Here is a 24812-nt window from a genome sequence, read left to right as displayed (position 1 = left end):
TATTAATATACCTAAACTGACCTAACCTATAAATAGGAGGGGCAAGTTTATTTATTTCCCCAACAATAAATAGAAAAGGTAAGTAATATATGCATGCAATTAAAAAAACTTAATCAACAAGGCTACCGATGGCTTAAAACACCGACATTTAAGTGACCTATGTTTTTTGTAAATGAAAGAAATAACACTAGGATTGAGTAGGAAAGATATTATTTGAGGGTTCCCTAAATGATATTGAGTAGAGATTTACAGTACACTCAGTACAGATAGTGACCTCTGATTGTAGACATGATGATAGTGACACCTCTGGTAATGGTCAAAGTGCACCTCGACTCCCCCAATTTATGTGTTCGCATTGCAGCTGATTTCACAGTTATTTATCAGTACAGAATGAAACCAAACCACTAGGTTAAAGCCTATTACAATGAAGTTTATAATAGAAGTAATTAATTAGTGTACTAAGAATCAGATTTAAGGGTGCGTCAGTTACTCCAGATTGTTGATATTTTATGAGACTCCGTGAATGGAAGAGTGTTGTTTATTGAATAAGGTACTCAAGTCGCCCCATTGTAATGTGTCAATGCCCATAAACAGTGATATGGTACAATAAAGGCTATATCTTGAGTCGAGAGTGTGTATAAACTCTCAATGGCATAGGTAGTTATTTTAGCTGGAGTTTATCTAAGGTTATTATAAGTTAGTCATAAATTAAATTAATTAGAACCAATTTCCAAGTATTACGAACAAACAACTACAGTATATTAAGTGCAAAATTCCATATGCAAATGGTTAACTGTTAGTTTAAGGAATTGACCAATAAGCTATTAAATGAAGGTTTACCACATTTTAAACTTAACTCTATATTAAATAGGAATTTCTATATATGAACACTTTGTTCAGTTTTATACAGACATTTTTTACAAGTATTTTACTTCTTCTGTAAACTTAATTAATGTAATGTGTGTTACGAAAACAAGAAATTATGCTAAAACTCCCTTACTCGATCATGTCATATCCTTGTTCTATACATTTACTACTGAGATAAAAGAGAAAAATAAATAATTGATTTGAATATATGTTTATCTAGTAAATGTATACGCATATGGGGGGTATAGTTATAGGTATAGGGTATATACAAGAATATTTAACTGTTTTAAATAGATGTTATTTAATTTGTTTTATTTATCGACTCGTTTATAATCAATTTTTAACTCTTGATATTATTTTTATGTTTGTACATTATGCTTGTACTCTGTTGGACATCATGTTTGTATCTCAAAGTTGCTGGCAATGTACTGATACTATTCAATACTACTGATACTACTACAATGTACTGGCTAACGATACTACTCTCTTCTCTGGTGACAGTGATTTTGGTGTTTCCAGGGCTGCAGTCCAGCAGTTGCTGGAAACTGCCTCTGTCTGGTTCAGAGAGAATAAGTTGACTCTAAATGAGGCGAAGACACAAACCATCACATTTAGTTTGTCAAAGAATAATGCTTTTGATCAGCCTGCCAAACTGCTGGGCTTTGTACTTGATCCGCAGCTGAATTGGACTAATCACATTGAGCTCATTTGTAATAAATTGAGCAGAGTAATGTACCTGCTCCGACGTTTAAAAGCTGATATGCCCCAGGAGTTTGTTCGCGTTGCTTATAGGCCTATGGCCTTCTTCCAATCTCACTTACAGTATGGCACTAGACTCTGGGGACATGCGCCTGCTATCCAAAAAGTTCTAATTTTGCACAAAAAAGCTGTCAGGGTCCTCTGCGGAGCCGAGCAGCTCGCGCATTGCAAACCCCAAATTAGGTTAACCAAAATTTTAAATTCTTTTCCTGTTGCAGGTATAACATTTTTTAACACTTTGCCTCTGCAAGTCAGAAGAAAACCTGCTAAGGCGTTTGCAAAAATTGTAAAGGATTGGTTGGTTGCAAACCCATTTTATTCCCTGCAGGAGTTTTTCAAAACAAATCATGACTCAATGAAGTAAAAACAAAGAATTTTAGGAAGAGATTAATTAAATTTATCCCTGCCTGCAGGTATGAGTGTGGTTTTTTAGTTTTGTGCTTTTTTCCTGTTTTGTAAATTTTTACATTTTTCCACCGCATGTTTTACAGTTTTTGAGCGGAGCGAGCGAAGCGAGCGAAGCTCTTATACGTCGACTTTTATGCATTTGGTAATACGCAAACTCCTCCTAGACGGCTGAATCAATCGTTTTCAAATTTTGCATGGTGATAAAGACCATATCGGTGAGTGCCAACATCTATATAGCGTTAAAAAAGTCTCTCAGGAATCCGCCCCACTGGGTCTCAAAGTTTCAATGTAATCCTTATGGAAGCAGTATTTGACACATAAACAAAGACATATGATCAGCTGTTGACTTTTGAATGCAGTAGATAAATAAATAGCTGATAGCATTATTCCACAGATATTAGAACATAAACGGTGGTATGGATCATAAATATAATCAAATGACACTAGCTTGAGGTCCGTGACGTAGGAAGTGGTGAAGGAAGTAGTAAAGGTGAGCAGTCTGGAGTGTGGAAACTGTTTAAGACGATTAGATTTAGGTAGGTATATGCATTCCTGAAATTCTATGGTAAGAGAGGAAAACGGGTCCGTGACGTAGAAAGTGGTGAAGGAAGTAGTCAAGGCGAGCTGCCCGGAGTGTGGGAACTGTTTATGACGATTAGATTAAGGTATCTGCATTCCTAAAATTCTATGGGAAGGGAGGAAAACGGGTCCGCGACGTAGGAAGGGGTGAAGGAAGTAGTAAAGGTGAGCTGTCCGGAGTGTGGAAACTGCTTATGACGATTAGATTTAGGTATCTGCATTCCTAAAATTCTATGGGAAGGGAAGAAAACCGGTCCGCGACGTAGGAAATGGTGAAGGAAGTAGTAAAGGTGAGCAGTCTGGAGTGTGGAAACTGTTTAAGACGATTAGATTTAGGTAGGTATCTGGATTCCTAAAATTCTATGGGAAGGGAGGAAAACGGGCCCGTGACGTAGGAAGTGGTGAAGGAAGTAGTCAAGGTGAGCTGTCCGGAGTGTGGGAACTGTTTATGACAAATAGATTAGGGTATCTGCAATCCTAAAATGCTATTGGAAGGGAAAGAAACAGGTCCACGACGTAGGAAGTGGCGAAGGAAGTAGTAAAGGCGAGATGTTCGGGGTGTGGGATCTGTTTGTGACCATTAGATCAAGGTATTTGCAATCCTCCTATGATGCTATGGGAAGGGACGGAAACAGGTCCGTGACGTAAGAAGTGGTGAAGGAAGTAGTAAAGGTGAGCAGTCCGTGGTGTGGGAACTGTTTATGACGATTAGATTAGGTATCTACAATCCTAAAATGCTATTGGAAGGGAAGGAAACGGGTCCACGACGTAGGAAGAGGTGAAGGAAGTAGTAAAGGCGAGCTGTTCGGGGTGTGGGATCTGTTTATGACGATTAGATTAAGGTATCTGCAATCCTAAAATGGTATGGAACGGAGGAAAACTGGTCCGCGACGTAGGAAGTGGAGAAGGAAGTAGTAAAAGCGAGCAATCTGGACTGTGGAAACTGTTTATGACGATTAGATTAAGGTATCTGCATTCCTAAAATTTTATTGGAAGGTAGGAAAACAGGTCCGCGACGTAGGAAGTGGTGAAGGAAGTAGTCAAGGCGAGCTGTCCGGAGCGTGGGAACTGTTTATGACGATAAGATTAAGGTATCTGCAATCCTAAAATGCTATTGGAAGGGAAGGAAATAGGTCCACGACGTAGGAAGTAGTGAAGGAAGTAGTAAAGGCGAGCTGTTCGGGGTGTGGGATCTGTTTGTGACCATTAGATTAAGGTTTTTGCAATCCTATAATGCTATGGGGAGGGAGGGAAACAGGTCCGTGACGTAGGAAGTGGTGAAGGAAGTAGTAAAGGCAAGCAGTCCGGACTGTGGGAACTGTTTTGGACGATTAGATTAAGATATCTGCATTTCTAAAATGCTATGGGAAGGGAGGAAAATTGGTCCGCGACGTAGGAAGTGGTGAAGGAAGTAGTAAAGGTGAGCTGTTCGGGGTGTGGGATCTGTTTGTGACCATTAGATTAAGGTATCTGCAATCCTAAAATGCTATTGGAAGGGAAGGAAACGGGTCCACGACGTAGGAAGTAGTGAAAGAAGTAGTAAAGGCTAGCAGTACGGAGTGTGGTAACGTTTGTGGCAATAGATTAACGTATCTAAAATACTAAAATACTATGGAAAATGATTAATACAGGTCTACGACGTAGGAAGAGGCTTAGGAAGTAGTAAAGTATGAGCATCAGCATAGTGTGAGATCCGTCTGTGGCAGTTAGATTATATGTTTCTTCAATACTAAAATGCTATGAGAAAGGAAGGAAACAGGTCTATGACGTAGTAAATGGTGAAGGAAGTAGTATGGCTAGCAGTGCAGAGTGTGGGAACTGTCTTTGGCAATTAAATTAATGTATCTGCAATCCTAAAATGCTATGGGAAGAGAGGGAAACAGGTCCACGACGTAGGGTGTGGTGAAGGAAGTAGTAAAGGTGAACAGTGTTGAGTTTGGGAATGGATTAATGTATCTGCAATGCTAAAATGCTACGGGAAGAGACTGTAAACTGTATGTTAATTGATTACGAAGCACGAATCGATACATATTGTCGATACATGCAATCGTTTGCAATCGAAAATTACAACTGAGTTGACAACAGCTGTTTTTACTCCATAGAAGCTAAAAAAAATTTTACTCCCTAAATATTAAAAATGCTACTTTAGACCCGCAACGCATGCATTAAAAACTACTGTTTTTACTGCAGTATGACAAAAACAATATAATATGAACCCTTGATGACTCCGCTCAATTTTGTGGATGCCTCTGCAAACGCCACCTAGTTATTTATCTATTTATTTTGCATGATGTGCTTTATGATGGACTTAAGTTTGTGAGTCAAGAGGAATGGCAACTCTTTTTTGGTAGTATTAGTGACTTGGCCTATTGTAAATAACACTGAACGGCTCAATAAATCTTGAATCTTGACATAGCCTATAACAATATTGTTGATTGGCCGAATAAAATCATTGTATCATTGTATCAATATAAATGAGATGCTAAGGAAAAAGGACAATGCCAGTTCATAAACTGTATTTATTATTTTGCCCTTGAACTCCGTACAAATTTAAAGATTTAACTTTTTTATTAGAATTTAAGTTACCTTTTATACACAACAAACAAAATTAGCCAATAAAATATTTACACTGTAACAGTTGGTACGGATACATCGTGGTTAGATCATTATAAAGGGTGCACCAAAAAAACCTGACGGCTTCTGTTTTGTAATAACTCAGCTTTTATACAAGCTAGAGACCTCATTGTTGTAGTGAACGATTTCTTATGTTATGCCATTTTTAGATTATGTTTGGTGAAAAGTCACTTGGTCGAAAGAAAGTTACTGTCTAGTGTGGTGTGGCGCGGTTTGGAGTCATCGGACCATATGTTTTTAAGGACGAAAGGGGAAACACCGTCACTGTAAACCCGGAACACTATGTGGAAATGCTGATGGGGTTTTTGGTTCCACAACTGCGGATGTTAAGAGGGATAGACATGACCAACACATGGTTTCAACAGGGCGGCGCAACATGTCACACAGCCAATTATTCAATGACAGTTTTGCGTGAGCTCTTTCCCGGTAAAGTGATCTCTTGGTTTGGTGATGTGCTGTGGTCAGCTCGAACCGCAGACTTAATTTTGTGTGACTGTTGGCTGTGGGGATATTTAAAAAGCAAAGTGTTTGTTTCGAAACCTCGAACCATCCCTGAACACAAGCAGTGTATCCGGGAAGAGATTGCTACTATTTCTCAGATGAAGGTGACTGCTAATATGCAAAAATTATGGGAATCCTACGTTTAGGAGATGGTCATCACCTAAGTGATATAATTCTTCATAAATGAAAATGTGAACAATATAACATTATTTAATACATAAAATTGAATTTTGTTCTTGAGTTATTCAGTATTAAAAACCATCAGGTTATTTTGGTGCACCCTAGTTTTACAACAAAGCCATATTGTTAGGTGCCTTAATTGTTTCCTTTTAAGTTGCTAATGTGTGGTGTTTTGTTTATAGTCGTTACTCACTGTTAAAATTAGATTACAGGAGCAATAATATTTTGAGAGTGTATTAATTTGTACGGTTATTGCATTAAGTATATAAGTTAAAAGAGAATTGTTCACAAACCTTTTATTTTACAATATTTAATTATTTTGTATATGGCTAGGCTAGTTTCAGTAAGTTAGTGGCTAGGACAACTTAGAATAGTTAACTCCAAGCAAGGAATTAAAAACAAAAAAAAAGAAAAAACCGCTTTTTCAATACTCTACCTGGAGAGCCAATGAGCATTCTATAGAATGACTGGGCAAAGTATGTAATGTGCTTAATGTTGTTTTATAATTTGCCTGGTTCATGATATGCATCTTATTGATTAAATACGCATTCTATAGAACACCTAAATATATACATTACCGGTAGCATATACACATAACTAATGCCTTAAATCTATTCTCATACAAATAATAATGTCTATATTTGTTTAGACAAATATTGATTGGATTTTTAAAGTGACTAGCTACCCCTTTCAACCTTGCACTTGCAAAACATAGACCTCGGGCCTGTTGGTGGAACTCCAGCAAAGAAAGCATGGGGTGTACCAATATAGTATATGTAAGGGCGAACTGTAGATATTCCTATACTGATAAAAAGAACAGTTTTAGGCAGGGTGTCAGAATCTGAATCCCTGAATCTGACTAGACCTGTCGTCTAGTCCATGGTGCTGCCGACTGAGCACCGGTTTGTAAAATAAATTGTTAACTTGAATCAGAGAAACTTGTATTAGAAATTATTTCCTAAAAGTCGATAAAACATATATGCTTGATTTATTAGAAATAAGATTTTCCCCATTATAAATTAATTTTTTATTAAAACTCATTGAAATTATAGCCAAAAATAGTTATTTGTTTACCAAAATTATCTAACGAATTTTTACTTAGAATACTGCATTTTGGTCATAAATGTTTTCATTACGTCAATTTCAAACTCCATAATGCCAATACATTTAATTTACGGTCACAGAGCAAAGCTCTATTCCACGCTTATCTATAATTTTTCCATAAATAATACTCAATTCAAATCCTCTATAAGCTGACTATACAGAAGTTGTGTTCTCTGGTACATATAGATTTGCAGCTTAGTTTAATTGGCCTGATAATATTTTCTTTTGATAACGTTTCAGTCGAGGAATTTCTTGTTATAGTAATTTATATTAAGAGTTTTGAAACTCGTTCTTTTAAAACTTATATTAAATATAAAACAAGTTTATTAAATTAAAATATTTAATGAATCTCTAATTATGTGATTTAGCATGTTGGTTTTGAATTTTTAAGGTTAACCAATCATAATTTACTTAAATCAACTAAAAATAACAGGAAGTTAATAAAACTAACTTTAAAACACAATTAAACCCCCCTCTGTTTATGTACCTTCCGTAAATGTAACAACACATACTTTGGTAATCAAGAAGTTTTAAAGTTTATAAGAAATGGGATGTAAACAAATAACTTTCATAAATATAATTTTCGTATAAATTGTTTGAATGTACGTTCAGCCCTTGATGTATTGTATAGTAATAGGGTGTGTCATAATCCAGGAAGAATGATTCCAAAAATTTTTAGGTTATAGATTATATCCTTATAACTATTATAATGTTTTATTAGTTTTATTATACTGTTTTATTAGTAGAACCTAAATACATTTTAATCTATTGGCAAAATCTACTTTTCATTGTGAAAATTGCCCAGTAGAATACATTTTTTGAGATAATTTATATCACACAACCTATATCTATAAGAATAGGTTAGTTGTTTAGCAGATATATCTTTTTATTTTTGTGGTCTCTTGTAGTAGCTATCCAGAAATAGATCTCTGTGGGGGGTTACTAAAATGCATACAAACTTTGTTAATTCATCCGATTTAACATTATAGTAGTGTTAATGGTACGAGTGTCATCAATGTTTAAAATGTATGTTTCTTGTACCTGCAATAGTTGTACAGTATATACTCCTAGCTACATCCATTAATGTCTTGCAGCTCTTGAGTATGACAACAATTTGACAAGATGAAAGAAGTAAATTTTAACTTTTAAATCACTTATAACATGAAAAGCTCACCTAAATCATATTTTCACAGCGTTTCTTACAAAAACTAAAATTAAAAATCTTCAGATTACATGTTTAGATTTAAAAAAGTACATAGCGGGACCTATCCATTAATTAAAACTACGATTATAAAGTAAAATACTTCTGTATTTTGTTCGATACGCTTAGTTACCGGTGCTTGGATGTATCAGATATGTTTAGATAACTATCAACATTGTCAATTGTGGGTTTATTTTAACCAGGTCAAAGTTATACAGATGGAACTGCTTTGTATAGTTCACCTCGACAATAGAAACCGAACACTATTTTGCCAAAATATCTCCTTCATCAATTGTTATACTTTGACCAATTAAAAGTTTGAACCCAAAACTTTCAATAAATCCTGTATATTTGAAATATGCACGGTAAATTTAAGAATAATTTACCACTTAACACAAACTTTACATGGCTTAACATGACATTTAATTCTAATGCAACTTGAAATAATAAGATTACAGTATGCACATGTTATTTGAGAATGCTATACTCTAAAGAAAAGAATGATTTGAAAAACATGAAACGTAAGTTTATTCAGCTGAATATGAAGGATATAGAATTTTTAATGGAGGACTGTATTTATTGCCAACATCAAAACTTAAGTTGGTAATAATCTACCGTTCAGATTTTACATTTCGTGCTATAAAATACTCTGAGTGGTCTATCTTAGGCACTTAACAGGGAATATCAAACATGAATGCAAAGACATTACGGATTAGTGTTAGAGTTTTATATACGAATGCAGTCGTAGTATATTTAAACTCAGCAATTGTTGCTCATCGCATTGTTAAAAACTCGATAAGGCTAAATTTAAAAAAAAATTTCCCTTAAAACTCAACATGAAGAATAGTTAGTAGTTAGTAGGTAGCAGGAAGAAAAATATGAAAATTTTGGTCTTAGCTCATGAGTTGCAACTTGCAACTAACTACAAGAATTATTCAAAATGAATGCACGATTTTCATGTGGGCAAATGACAGGTCTTCTATGCAATCTCCTCTTTACAAAGTAATGTGTTAATTTTGTTATTAGCCTAAGTTGGTTGAAAGGGACATATAATTGTTCAGGTATATATTAACTTAATACGAGAGGTCGTCCTGTGGTCGAAACTCGACCAAAAATAATTAATGTACAGACTTCTCTAATTTCTCCCCACACTGTAAATAAAACATGTGATTGGGATTTCTTCCATTTGTTTTGATTTTCTGTTTACATTTTGTTGTTATTTCGTCACCATCATGGCAACCCAGTTGGTCCATGTTAATTTTTTGAAGTTTTCAAATTCGTTTTATGTGCTTATTTTTTAGCTTATTTTAATTTATAAAGGGATTCTGCACATCTACAGGCAAATATCTTTCTAACAGTATGAGTAGATTTTCCCTGCGATGCACACGACCTGAGAAAAAAGGTTTTAAAGAAACATGCTTGCCTATTAATATATAGATAGATAAGAGCCGATGGTAAGTTCTGGAAAACTAAATATTTATGTTAGATTACTTTAACATTCCTACAACTCTATAAAACATATTTACACTAATTAAACATATTCGGCTGTATGATGGCCGTAACCCTGATTTTGTCTAAACTGTACTAACAAAACCAGACTGGTTGACCCATGTCAATCCACCGGCGCCGTCTCCGTCTTACCGAGGCGTCCTGGACTGCTGATGGCATTACCTTACACCCACGGGGCGTCCTCACTAAGAGGGTAGATGTCTTGAATTTGTTAGTCTACTTAACCAATACAGTAAACTGCAACAGATATTATCTCATCAGAGAATTTTGTTGTTTGAAGACGATATTACAAATACATGAGTCTGATTGCAATAACACAAGCCCATATACCTTTACCAACGAAATAAAACACTATTAAACCAAATTTAGATAACTGTTGTAGTATACACCCAAACCGGTTAAAATAACTTGAAATATCAAGTTATCTAATTAGCACAGTACAATAAAAAAACCAAAGAGAAGCTAACATTTAACTCCAAACTGGTCAATACAGTCCCTGTAGTGTATGGTGGAAAGTTACACTATAAGTACTTTATAACAAAAAAATACCACCTAGAGTAAACGCGAAAAACCTTAACGAGATTGTGAATTTCCACATAGATGGCAAAAGCCGGTCTTTTGAGAGGACTTGAATTCCAGTAAGAATCAAATAAATACAATTTACATAATAATAACAATTTGTTTTATTAATATGCAGATAGTTATCGTAAGCTCTTGACTTAAACTATTAATTTTTACATATTTTTAAACAAAGACTACTCTTAATTTAAAGCCTAAGTTAATTTGTAATGCTTATTATATGTTACTGTATGTATTATTATAATATTATTATATGTATTGCTTTGTATATTAGGAAGAGTTTGTATGACATGAATGTCTTGTGGTTTAATAATACGTAGAGTAGGCTAGTTGAAACTCTGAACCTTTTACACATTCATATGGTATTAACAGAGAAGCACGTACAAGAAGCTAAGGCTGAGTCCGACTGTATCTCTGACTTGCAATAAACTCCGTGTGTTATAGAGGTTACCTGCGTTGTTAGTATTATGTACTTTTCCTAGGCCAACATTCCGTATGTATTTCATTATTGTATGCATGATTCAAAAGTAAAATTTAAAACAACATAATTAAAGCACATTTGGCTGTGTTAATTCTGTAATTTATTTTTGTTATGTTAACTCAGCATACATAAAAAGATATATAATGCATTTAATGATATTTTTCTTAAACTTTCAACGAAAACTATTACGTTTTTCCAGCTAATATAAACATTAAAGCTAAGGTTTAAGGATAAAGCAATTAAGTTGTCTGCAGAATCATGCAAAGTAATTTTGCAGTGCAAACTTTTATTGCACTATAAGTAATTATATAATTTGGTAAATAATTCCAAAATATGATCAAAAGATCTATACTACAAATGAATTAAATTGCTTAATTGATGGTTTCGAATAACAGATCATGTATTCGATTGATAAAGGCAATGTAACTCAGCTAAATTTATTTAAAACAATATTTGTACACATAAATTAAAACGTTTTGGTAAGCAAAACACTAAGTAGGTATCTAAAAAATATAAACAAGTGCAGTTTTCACTTATATGCATAACTAGGTGGCGTTCGCAGAGGCATCCACAAAATTGAGCGGAGTCATCAAGGGTTTATATTATATTGTTTTGGTCATACTGCAGTAATACCAGTAGTTTTAATGCATGCGTTGCGGGTCTAAAGTAGCATTTTTACTCTTTAGGAAGTAAAAATAGTTTTATCCTCTATGGAGTAAAAATCACCTTTGTCAACTCAGTTGTAAATTTCTATTGTAAACGATTGCATGTATCGAAATAAGTATCGATTCGTGCTTCGTAATTATTTTACCCTACAGTCTACAGTCTCTTCCCATAGCGTTTTAGCATTGCAGATACATTAATCCATTCCCACACTCAACACGCTCACCTTTACTAATTCCTTCACCACCCCCTACGTCGTGGACCTATTTCCCTCTCTTCCCATAGCATTTTAGGATTGCAGATACATTAATGTAATTGCCAAAGACAGTTCCCAAACTCTGCACTGCAAGCCTTACTACTTCCTTCACCATTTCCTACGTCATAGACTTGTTTCCTTCCCTTCTCATAGCATTTTTGGATCAAAGATACATCAATCTAACTGCCACAGACGGTTTTCACACTATGCTCATACTTTACTACTTTCTAAGCCATTTCCTACATCGTGGACCTGTTTTCATCACTTTCCTTAGCAATTTAGTATTTTAGATACATTAATCTAATTGCCACAAACATTCCCCACACTCCGCAGTGCTAGCCTTACTACTTCTTTCGCCATTTTCTATGTCGTGGGGATGCTTCCATCCCTTCTCATAGCATTTCAAAATTAACCTAACTTCTACAAACGGTTTCCAGTTCCCACACTCCACACTGCTCACCTTACTACTTCCTTCACCTCTTCTTACGTCGAGGACCTGTTTCCTTCCCTTTCTATAGCATTTTATGATTGCAGATACCTTAATTTAATCGTCATAAACAGTTCCCACACTCCGGACAGCTCGCCTTGACTACTTCCTTCATCACTTCCTACGTCGCGGACCCGTTTTCCTCCCTTCCCATAGCATTTTAGGATTGTAGATCCCTTAATCAAATCGTCATAAACAGTTTCCACACTCCAGACAGCTCGCCTTGACTACTACCTTCATCACTTCCTACGTCGCGGACCCGTTTTCCTCCCTTCCCATAGCATTTTATGATTGCAGATACCTTAATTTAATCGTCATAAACAGTTCCCACACTCCGGTCAGCTCGCCTTGACTACTTCCTTCATCACTTCCTACGTCGCGGACCCGTTTCCCTCCCTTCCCATAGCATTTTAAGATTGCAGATACCTTGATCTTCATAAACAGTTCCCACACTCCGGACAGCTTGCCTTGACTACTTCCTTCAACACTTCCTACATCGTGGACCTTTTTTCCTCCCTTTCCACAGCATTTTATGATTGCACATACCTTAATCTAATTGTCATAAACAGTTCCCACACTCCGGATAGCTCGCCTTGACTACTTCCTTCATCACTTCCTACGTTGCGGACCCGTTTTCCTCCCTTCCCATAGCATTTTATGATTGCAGATACCTTAATCTAATCGTCATAAACAGTTCCCGCACTCCGGACAGCTCGCCTTTACTACTTCCTTCACCACTTCCTACGTCACAGACCTGTTTCCCTCCCTTCCCATAGCATCATAGGATTGCAAATACCTTAATATAATGGTCATAAGCAGTTCCCACACTCGGGACAGCTCGTCTATACTACTTCCTTCATCACTTCCTACGTCACGGACCTGTTTCCCTCCCTTCCCATAGCATCATAGGATTGCAAATACCTTAATATAATGGTCATAAGCAGTTCCCACACTCCGGACAGCTCGCCTTGACTACTTCCTTCATAACTTCCTACGTCGCGGACCCGTTTTCCTCCCTTCCCTTATAATTTTTGGAATGCAGATACCCAAATCTAATCGTCATAAACTGTTTCCACACTCCAGACTGCTCACCTTTAGTAAATCCTTTAGCACTTCCTACGTCACGGACCTCAAGCTAGACCCGTTATATTGTCGTCATATTACTGATGATATTTATGATTCATACCGTTTCTGTTCTAATATCTGTGGAATAATGCTATCAGCTATATTTCTCTATCTTCTGCATTCAAAAGTCAACAGCTGATCATATGTCTTTGTTTATGTGTCAAATACTGCTTCCATAAGGATTACATTGAAACTTTGAGACCCAGTGGGGTGGATTCCTGAGAGTTATTTTTAACGCCATATAGATGTTGGCACTCACCGATATGGTCTTTATCACAATCCAAAATTTGAAAACGATTGATTCAGCCGTCTAGGAGGAGTTTGCGTATTACGAAATGCATAAAAGTCGACGTATAAGAGCTTCGCTCGCTTCGCTCGCTCCGCTCAACAACTATAAAATAACACTTTTTACCTATATTTCACATCATGATCATAAAAACTATTTAAATTCATGGGAAATTAATAGTTCTGTATTCTTCTTCGCCTGATTAACATATTGTTGAATAGTTGCAGGTGATATTCTCGGGCAGGTAGATCGGCTTACATCCTCCATTGTGATATTGCTGATATCGGATCCAACAAGGTGTAGATGAAACCCTTTTTTGCAGAATTAAATCTTCTCATTTACGATTATCCCCTATAGGCTTTGACATGTCTAAAATCTAGCTATCTTGGAGTTTATCTTACTATTAATAAAAAGTAAAAATATTACAATATCTCCTCATTTAATATACGCATGTGTAAACCAATACCGTACTAACGTATTATTAGATCAACTTTATATTTTTTTTAGGAATAAATACTTTTACTTTTTAAATAATGTTACAGATTTACTATCATGAACAAAACATTACGTTACTCAAAGTAAAACCATTTATTATAGGGCCTATATTCTAGATATATTCTATTTTAAAGCGTTTACACCAACAGTTTAGTTTTTATAAACAGGCAAATCCAAATAATGTTTTGACTTATACCATAGATTAAACATACTCCCTTAGGGTTACAATTTTTAATCTAAGTATGTTTAATCTATGCTTAGTTAACCAGAAAACCAATATAAACATTGCGGATTATGTTTAACGAGTTTTGTACAGTTAATTAGGGTCCAGCATCGATCTGTTTAACTTTACAATACGTATACTTCGAATACATTTACCGCATGCATAAGCTGCACCATTAAATAACAGTTTTCACGACATTTTACCTAAGTTGTAATGAATGAAGTACGCATGTAAAACATGGAATTTTACAATTTATGAAAATATTCTCTATCTTTTGACAATAGAAAATAAAATTTACCAGAATGTTCTCTTGGAGACAGTTTTTTAGTGTGATTTTGCTTACCCAACCATACAACCACACAGCAAATATGGGACAATTTATTTAGGTAAAGCCTGGTATTCCAGGTTACAGACAGTACTGTACTGTTATAAAATCTGTATTTAAACTACCATCGGTAACTTCAATCTTCCAAGAACAATACAGCGCGCACCATTGGACGATATTTTAATAAATATTTTATATTTATTTAACTCCATTTTGTATGGGTTTTTCTTTTGGGGTGTCTAACGTTTCTCATAGTTAAAAGTCTTATGGTTAGGTTTCATAAAATCTTGTTCCTGGTGTGGATTAACGTCCGCACAGGTGAGTACTACGACTATCCGCAGTACTATCCTGATAATTAGACCATTTCGTATATACCAAGGCAAACATGTGGTCCGGATTCCACTATAAACTGTAGGTCCCTTAGTTGCCATTAGCTGTATGGGCTATTAATTAACAGCTGTGGCTAAGGAATGTCGGCCTTAGTCACTAACAAGACTACAAGATCGCGCCACTCATCCAACACTCATCTCCACTCATACTTGGCTTAAAATACATACTTTTTATGGTCGCCATTTCATTGATCAGTATTAACAGTATTTACAATGGACTACGGTAATACTGTAGATACTGGTAATAGATAACCGTTGGAAAGATCTGAAAAATAAATTTCATGTTTGCAAAGAGACGAGAGATATAGGTAAAATTTAAAAATATCTGATTATGAATCGCAAATACAGTTATGGTATCCAGACACACGGCCATGAAAGAGACCCATCAGATATGTCGAGAGGTTTAATCTCAACATTAATTTGAAGATGTCATTTTAGATAAGAGCATCCCATAAACTGATCCTTCCTTGGGCCGGTGTTTTGGTTTTATGTCAACCCATTTCCCTATCTTAGAAACTGCGGTTTGGCTATGATTTTACACATATCTTCAATACCTCTTCGTTTTAAAAACGAAAAAAATGTAAGATGTTATTATCAATTATCATTATGTGATGATATCTATTAGAAATTTCCATGATGATTTATAATAGAAAAATGTTTATGAATAATTTGTTGTATAAGGTTATTATGATCATTCTTAGATTTAAAATGTTGAAATATTCTTACTAAGACCATGCCAAAATTTACAACTATTTTATACATGTTTAGGTAAACCGTAAAATAGTTTTGTTTAAGATAATTTTAAGATCTGATTTGAAATACAACAACCAATGTTGTCCTTTACAAATTATCATTGATTTTTTCCTAACGGCTTGCTTGTTTTGAAGATAATATTATACGGTACAACACATCTCATTTTAGCGAATTTCCCTATAGGGAAGTAGCTATTACCGTAGGTGGCACGCTAAGACCTAGACCGTATATATATATACGTTCGTGAACGCGATAACTAGAGTAATTTTTGTCCGATTTTGATGAAATTTGGTTTAAAGGTGTAAAGCGGGATAAACTTGAATGAGTTCGCGAACCAGCACGATTGGACCATGGGAACGGGGCTTTACGGGGGGTTTTATGGGGTAAAAATTGGTTTTTCTCACTTTTGACCCTCAAAACACAAAATTTCCCAATTTCTCTTTAGACCTTTTTAAAGAGCTTAAAAAAACAAATAATTTAGTATATAAAAGTATTTTTGTTCGAATATTAGTAACGGAGAAAATTAAAAAAATTGTAAATTTAAAATTCCCATGTTATTCTTATGGAGAGTATTGTCAAATGTTGTAGTTTGCTTGTTTATGAATATATTTTGATCAAACTTGGCAAATTTATTTATTTTGTACTAAGCTATCAATATTTTACTCAAAAACACACTTTATTAGTTTCCTTGTAGCAGCAAACCTAGGTACTCGTTAAACCTAATGTTATTAAAATATATTTAACTGAAAATCAATTCAGACAAATGGAAATTCGCTTAGTCGGCAGGTTTGCTGCGGCGGGGGTATTATTTCTTCTTTGGGGAGTAGAGGGCAACTTGCTTTTAAAGCTGCTCAAAGCCATACAACACGAAAGGATTACAATGAATAAGTTACAATATAATGCAAGACTTTGGTAATTTATTGAAATAGTAAAGTTTTCATATAACAATTTAGTTTCTTTATTCAAACATTGATTCAATGTATCTACTACTTTGCAAACACTCTTTCCATGTAAGACAAAATAAAATGTATTTGAAATATAGGTTACCGTTGGAAAACTATCAACTTCAAAATTCACCTACGATTTTCTGTTATTGGCTGTTGTTCTTAAGAGTCCTTGGAGGCTACCGGCCATCTTGTATAGTTTCAAACAGCTACCAAAGAGTTGCTAATTATAAAAAAATATTTTTCCAAATACCAAAGAGGTTATAGTTTAAATATCCAGTGCACTGTGAGATTGGAAATTTTCGATGGGGTTTTGAGTTGTTTTCCAAGGGAGTCCATGGAAGCTAACGGCCATCTTGGATTTGCCCACCATAAGAGCAATGTTAATTTCGTTAAATATCTAACATTATTTTTTCAAATACCAAAGTAATTTAAATCTAGTGCACTGTTAAATTAAAACATTGTCTTCGTATTTTATTAATTGTTTTATGAGTTAGAACGTCTATGCTCCAAGGACTCTTAAGCAAGTAGTCCTTCATTTTGAGACTGAGTGCATAGTATGACATTAGAAATTGTCATAATTAGTGTGTACACCTTTTGGGAAAAATATAAATAAATATTATTGAATGCCTAGTACTTTAAACAAACTATATAGGCCTACATAAATATAGAAAAAATACATATGCCAAAACTGTATAAATACTTGTATTTTATTTGTTTAAATTATATTTCCTTGTTTAGTTTAATTGGTGTACAGGAAATATTTTTATCAAATACAAACTTAAATTAGAGTACAAAAGTATTAATTATTTTGCCACATCTTAAAAATCTTTTCACACTAACATGAATAAAAATATTATTTTTGAGGAATGGTTAAATAAATTAACATTAACACATGATTGCCCTCATGCAATAACAGCTTACAACCCACTAGAGGTTTTGTACACAGGCTTCAGCACGGTATGCTAACTGAGCATATTGGAATACCAAACACATACTGCACTGTGTATTGCATCGCTGTATCATACTGCCCAGCTTTTACTTTGATTAGAAGAACATTTGGGAAATTTCAAAAAGAAATTTCAATGGAAAATGCATTATTCATCTCATATCCTATCTTATAAGCAAGCTTGACTACGTACGAAGATCTGGTATTGGGGGGCGATACGGCTTGCCGAATAAATTTTGCAAACAAAAACTAAATAATTTATCACAGTATTTTGGGGTATTTTTTTGTAATTTGACGGGTATATGCGAACGGCTATAAGTTTCTTGCACGTTGGTATTTTTTTGCAAGTGTGAAAACTAAATTCCATCTACATGATCTCAAATTGTATACATATTATATCAAAGCCACACTGTGTAACGGTCCAATCAAACGTCAACACCTGCGGCCTGAGCGACGCTACTACTCGCATTTTTCAACTTTGTTTCAACAAGGCTTTACTGATATGTCACTAACAGTGTTTTTCAGTTCATTCCTAACTTTTGCTGATTTATAAAAAATCTATGAAAATGTTTATTGACACTTTCTTAGTTAGGACGAGAGCTCGCCCCGTGGTCGAAAACTCGACCAATAGTATATATTGTGCAAACTTCTTTATTTTTATCGCACGCTGTAAACAAAACATGTTTTTGGAATTTCTTCCATTTGTTTTGATTTTCTGTCTATATTTCGTTGTTATTTTGTTACCAACATTAAAACCCATATGGTCCATGTTATTTTTTTTAATTTCAAATTCAATTTTTGTGCCTATTTTTTTGTATATTTTAATTTATAAAGGGATTCTGCACACCTTCAGGAAAATATCATTCATTTGGTACCAACCACGTGTAATTCGGTCTAGTAGTATGGTTAGGCTAGCTGTCACAAGGTTTGCAAAAGTTTGTTAGTATATAAGATCAAATTACCAAAGGCTCTTCTACATAGTGTGATTATACTGTCAAAATACATTTTCCCATATGTCATTGAAATAAGGCATAACGATGTATCGGAGATATTCTGGGCTACTAAAGGTTTGCTCGAGACAAACTCATTACTGATAAAGGTTGGCTGTGATTTAGAGAAAGCATTTGATGTAATTGATTTTCTGTTTCCCATTTGTAAGGTCCTTTAATCTGCCGAGTGTCATTTAATTGATCTTGTATTTACGTGATAAAGTTTTACTAAGGGTAATTCGAATTTACAAATTGACAACTGCCCAAACATACACATTGACTAATTTCATATTACTGTTTTTTTTATATATTTATTACCATTTAATAATAGAATTGAAGACAAGTTGTAGAATTATCATCCACGTCTGGAATTCAGCATTAACTTAAATGAAGCAAGGTAAGCCGCCTTGCGTACTCGGCGTCAAATTACGCAACACAAATTTATTTCATCCCCACCACTAAACTGCGACTCAAGTATTCCAACAAGTGCTAACTTATACGATTTAACTATTACCCACTTTTGGTTTCAGTAAGACAAAATAAATCATGACGTGAAGTAAAGAAACGAATAATGACTATGTTTTTTTGCCCAACATTCACCCCAGAACCATTACACATTACTTCAGCCTAAGCTTAGAGGGTGTCGCTTAGGCAAAATCCATTGGTGATTGGCGGGAGTAAAACCCGGGAACTCGATTATCAAAGTCCTGCACTTAAACATTAGACCCGTTAATGATAAGGTTACTGCTAACACCCAATGATGCATTACATGGAATAGGAGCTTTCATAATTGAGCTTTATGCAAAAATAGCCTATGCAAATTTATACAAATCTACTTATTAAATTATTCTAGTAAATAAAGTACAGCTTAGCACCCTGAATATTCAATTTTTAATAGAAGTGACATGTTTCGGACATAAGTCCATTTTCAAACTTCAATTAACATTAAATACTTAACTTTTGTTTATATTGGTTGTTTGTATATTATATATATATTACATTATGTTAATTTAATATATCAGCAGTTCTATTACGTGAACACCTATAATAAAATCTCCTTATTCTATATAATTTGGTTAAAATATTTTTATAAAACTAAATCTAGAGTTTAGCTGGACCAATTTGATTAATTAATGGACCGTTGGAAACCTTAATTTGTATAGATTTGCATGTAGTTAGAATTTTTTTATGTTTTATCGTAAAAAATACGTTAAAACTGCTTTTTCATGTTTCAATTTTTAGCCAACTTTTGGCTGCCTTTTTTAAGTATTTTCAAGAAATTTATAGAAGTCATTTGTACGACAATTTTACTCTCTTTCAATATATTACATCAACTTTGGTCGATTTTCCGACAATTTACCAACTAATTGGCAAATAAGTCAAGCGATTCCGAATCTAAAGTTGTTAGAAAATACTGAATTAGAGATATCTTTGTTAAACGTTGTACAACTAAATCTAGACTTCTACTCGACCGATTTGGTTAATAATGGGTCGTTGGAAAGCCTGGTTCGCGTTGATTTGCAAATCATTATGACAGTTAATAAGGATTTGTCATCAACATATGATTTCAACTTACATGGTTTGTGTTATTGTTTTTTAATGTTTATGTTTATGTTTATATATTTTTCATTCAGTTGAAATGGTTGAATAAAATAGGTTGTACATTCTCTTGTATCATGTTTATTATATAATTTAAGGACTTGATAACTGGCGACGAGGAAAAAAAAAATGGAGTCAACTGACATTACATCACATTTAAACAGTTACAAAAGGATAAGAACTTCAATCAAGACACAATTGACTAAATTAACAAACAAGCTGAACAATCATGAAATTGATCCTAGGCAAGTTGACGAACGTCTAGAACTTCTGGACTCAACATGGACTAAATTTCTTGAAGTACAAGAGAAAATAGAACTAATAATAAACGATACAGAACTGGATGAAGAAGTAAATTGCAAGATGGACATTGAAGAAGTATTCATTAAGTTGAAGATTATGTTGAGGCAAATGAAACCTATTTCACTTTCGAATACAACTCAAGAAATCAATGGTAATGCAAGCTACTCTACTGGCAATACAGCTTCAACATCCCATATTTCATTTGTACCTTTCAGTGAAGATGAATCTTTTGACAATTTTACAAAAAGACTTGAAGTATTTATGCACCTGAAACACATATCAGATGAAACTACAAAGACATTCACCCTACTTAATGCCCTACCTCCTATGTTACATCAAAAGCTCTACAACATTTGTGCACCTGAAACGCCACTTCAGAAAGATTATGATGACCTTACAGCTTTATTGAAGCAATATTTGAATCCTCAACCAAGCGTTTGGGCACGGCAACATAATTTCATAGTACGAGAGCAAATGATAGGTGAATCCGTTACAGATTTTACAGTTGAACTAAAGAAACTGGTTACTCCTTGTAAATTCAAATGTTCTTGTGGAAAATCTACAGCTGAAACTATGCTACGTTTACAGTTCATCAGGGGATTGCGAGACGCTGAGATAAGAACAAAACTACTACAAGTAGAATCAGACAAGACCTTCCAGGAAGTTATAAATACTGCTAAGATAATGGAACTATCTAAAACTGAAAATACAATGATTACATCTTCACAACATAAAGCCGAAATTAATCAAGTGATCTCAAAGCCTACTAATAAACAATTCAATACAAACAGTGAAATGAGAACTAAATCTACAGGACACAACAACAGTTCATTCACATTCCAATCACTTAAGGGAAAGTGTTACAGATGCGGTGACGAAAAACATAAAGCTAACAAATGTAAATTTACTGAACACTGGTGTAGAAAATGTGGAAAGATGGGTCACATCGCTCGAGTGTGTCTGAGCGAGAATTCCATAACAAAATTTAAAAACTTGAGAAACACATGTCAAGCTGATGTCTTACTTGAAGAAGATGAGTCTTATGAAATGAACTTAATAACTTCAAAAAACTCAGATAAGTTTAATTTGAAGGTGGACATTGAGGGAAATGAAATTACGATGGAACTAGATACTGGCGCCGCATTGAGCACCATATCTTACAAGGATTACATGAATCTAGGATTAAACAAATCCATTCACAAAACGAAAGTGGAACTTCGCACTTATACCGGGGAGGTTTTTGAGCCTGTTGGATATGTATTTGTGAAATGCACGTACAAAAATCACGATTTCATTGGTAATCAACAGGAAGGTCGATCCTATCTTTGGACGTGATTGGATAAGGGAAGTTAAACTAGATTGGGCTGACCTTAGGAGTATTACAAGTTCTCACACGCATGCAGATATCGATAGACTGATTGAGAATTACAAGGATGTATTTGATCAAAATATCGGTGTTATTCCCGAGGTAGAAGGTCATATACAACTACTTGAAGATGCCAAACCAGTTTACATGAAACCTCGTTTAGTGCCATATGCTTTAAGACCTAAAGTTGAAGAAGAACTGGACAGATTGGAAAAAATAGAAATCATCTCGAAGGTCGAACAAAGTGATTGGGGAACTCCAATCGTTCCAGTCGTGAAACCCAGTGGCAAGGTCAGAATCTGTGCAGATTTCAAAGTGACTTTAAATAAACAAATTAAGGACATCAAATACCCTATTCCACGTATTGAGGATATTTTTGCAAAAATGAGTGGAGGTAAGTACTTTTGTACACTAGACATCAGTAACGCTTAATTACACATGGCAATGGACCAAGAAAGTGCGCTACTTCAAACAATCAGTACACATAAAGGACAGTATAAGGTAAATCGACTCATGTTCGGAATTAAGACTGCTCCAGCCCTATGGCAAGGGTTTATGGACAAAATACTTTCTGGAATTGATGGCGTTCAGTGTTTTTTTTATGATATTATTATTCAAGGTTCGACTGAGTCTGAGGCTCTAACAAGGCTAGAAAGTGTTTTGAAAGTCATCAGGAGACACAACCTCAAACTAAATAAAGACAAATGCAAGTTTTTTCAAACACAAATTGATTACCTTGGACATACTATAGATCAAAATGGTCTACACAAGAATAAGGACAAAGTGGAAGCAATCTTAAAATCACCAAAACCGTCAAATGTGTCAGAGCTACGAACATTCCTGGGCTTGACTAATTACTACCAGAAATTTATCCCCAACTTGAACACAATCTTGAATCCACTACTCAATCTATTAAAGGCGCACACTAAGTTCGTTTGGACCAGAGAATGTGATAAATGCGTTGAAAAAGTTAAGGCTGAGATAGCTAGTGACCGGGTTCTTGCTCATTTTGATCCAAATGAAACCTTAGTGCTAGCCACGGACGCTTCTCCAGTCGGATTAGGAATTGTTCTTTCTCACCGATACAAAGATAGTACTGAACGGCCAATTTCATTCGCTTCTCGATCTCTCACTGCAAGTGAAAAAAAGTACAGTCAGATAGACAAAGAGGCACTGGCGATTTACTGGGGATTGAAGAAGTTCTATCAATATTGTTATGGCAGAAAGTTTATCCTTGTAACAGATCATAAGCCACTTGTTTCAATTTTTGACCCATACAGAACCTTACCTACCATGACTGCCACGCGTATTTTCAATTACGCTCACTTCCTCTCTGGCTTCGATTATACTATTGAATATAGGAACACCAAATCACATGGCAATGCCGACTACATGTCTCGCTTTCCTAATGAGCATCCACCGACAAATCAAATTGATCAACATGAAGCATTTTTCATTAACCAAATTGAATCAATGCCTGTAACACACGAAAATATTGCAAATGAAACATCAAAGGACAATGACCTAAAACCTCTTTTGAAAGCACTTCAAGATGGTACTGATTTAGAACATATTGGCTTGAAGAATAATGAGTATTCACTTCATGATGGCTGCATTTTTCGTGGTTCCAGAGTAGTAATTCCTGAAAAACTGCAAGGAAAAGTACTCAATGAACTTCATTTAGGACACTTAGGAGTTGTGAAAATGAAAAATCTTGCAAGAAGTTTTTGTTACTGGAAACACATTGACCGTAACATAGAAGATCTAGCAAAGTCTTGTCGTCCATGCTGTTTGAAGCAGAATCTTCCTGAAAAAGTAGATGTCCATCCTTGGCTGGTTCCATCAGGACCTTGGCAACGAATACACATCGACTTTGCAGGTCCAATTTATGGGCAATACCTTTTTGTTATCGTTGACGCCTATTCAAAGTGGGTTGAAGTCATACCAACCAAAACTACAACATCTAATTGGTGCATTCAACAGCTCAGGAAACTTTTCTCTACCTTTGGTTACCCGTTCACGTTAGTCTCTGACAATGGTCCTAACTTCACATCATCTATCTTCAACCAATTCCTACAAGCTTGTGGCGTCACACACAAATTCTCTGCCCCCTATCACCCTGCAACCAACGGACAAGCAGAGAGATTTGTTCAGACTGTAAAGAAACAGTTAATAGCAATGGAGAATGATGGAGGAGATTTGCACTTCAAAATAAATCACATCCTAATGTCACTAAGGAATGCCACAAATGCTACAGGGTCCTCAGCATATGAACTTATGTTTGGGAGACGAATAAGGACAAGGCTGGATCTTATGAAGAAACCCCAAGATCACACAGAAATGCCCCACGGGTGTACCAAAATGAAAAGAGAGTTTCGGGTGGGGGACAGGGTTCAGGTGCGCAATTTCGGAAAAGACGGAAAGTGGAAATTTGGAAACGTAAGAAGGAGAGAAGGATTGGTGCATTATCAAATCGAGATGGACAATGGGCAGATTTGGAGAAGGCACATTAACCACATTCGGCCGTGTAAATTTGAGGGGGAGGATTAATAAGGATTTGTCATCAACATATGATTTCAACACACATGGTTTATGTTATTGTTTTTTAATGTTTATGTTTATGTTTATATATTTTTCATTCAGTTGAAATGGTTGAATAAAATAGGTTGTACATTCTCTTGTATCATGTTTATTATATAATTTAAGGACTTGATAACAGTTTTATTTTATTTAATATTTAGGTGAAAAAATACAAAAATACCAAGAATACTTTAAAAACTGCTTTTTCAATTTTTTATTTTCAAGTTTTTATTTGTAGCTAACTTTAGGCTGCCTTTATTAAGTATTTTCAAGAAACA

General features: G+C 34.9%; 1 protein-coding gene across 1 annotated transcript; it reads left to right on the top strand.

Annotated features, from left to right (window-relative positions):
• The first annotated feature begins 291 nt into the window (after positions 1-291).
• LOC128987362 (uncharacterized protein K02A2.6-like) lies at positions 292-24504 on the top strand. Its single transcript, XM_054408167.1, has 5 exons — positions 292-383; positions 1387-1577; positions 1845-1923; positions 21897-22348; positions 22574-24504. The coding sequence occupies exons 1-5, from the start codon at positions 292-294 to the stop codon at positions 24502-24504; spliced, it is 2745 nt and encodes a 914-aa protein (XP_054264142.1).
• Positions 24505-24812: the final 308 nt, after the last annotated feature.

Source organism: Macrosteles quadrilineatus, unplaced genomic scaffold, assembly GCF_028750875.1.
Source record: "Macrosteles quadrilineatus isolate MER2022 unplaced genomic scaffold, UCM_ALF_1.0 Scaffold_2__2_contigs__length_208266976, whole genome shotgun sequence".
In the NCBI taxonomy this organism is placed as follows: domain Eukaryota; kingdom Metazoa; phylum Arthropoda; class Insecta; order Hemiptera; family Cicadellidae; genus Macrosteles; species Macrosteles quadrilineatus.
The sequence above is the reverse complement of the archived record's forward strand: the minus strand, read 5'-3'. Positions and strand labels throughout refer to the sequence as shown.

Bases quoted from the DNA above. Each gene is read 5' to 3' on its own strand.
- LOC128987362 (XM_054408167.1), top strand. From the start codon at position 292: ATGATAGTGACACCTCTGGTAATGGTCAAAGTGCACCTCGACTCCCCC. The intron at 384-1,386 runs GTACAGAATGAA...TGGTGTTTCCAG, and splicing joins GATTTCACAGTTATTTATCA to GGCTGCAGTCCAGCAGTTGC. The intron at 1,578-1,844 runs GTAATAAATTGA...TTCCTGTTGCAG, and splicing joins TAATCACATTGAGCTCATTT to GTATAACATTTTTTAACACT.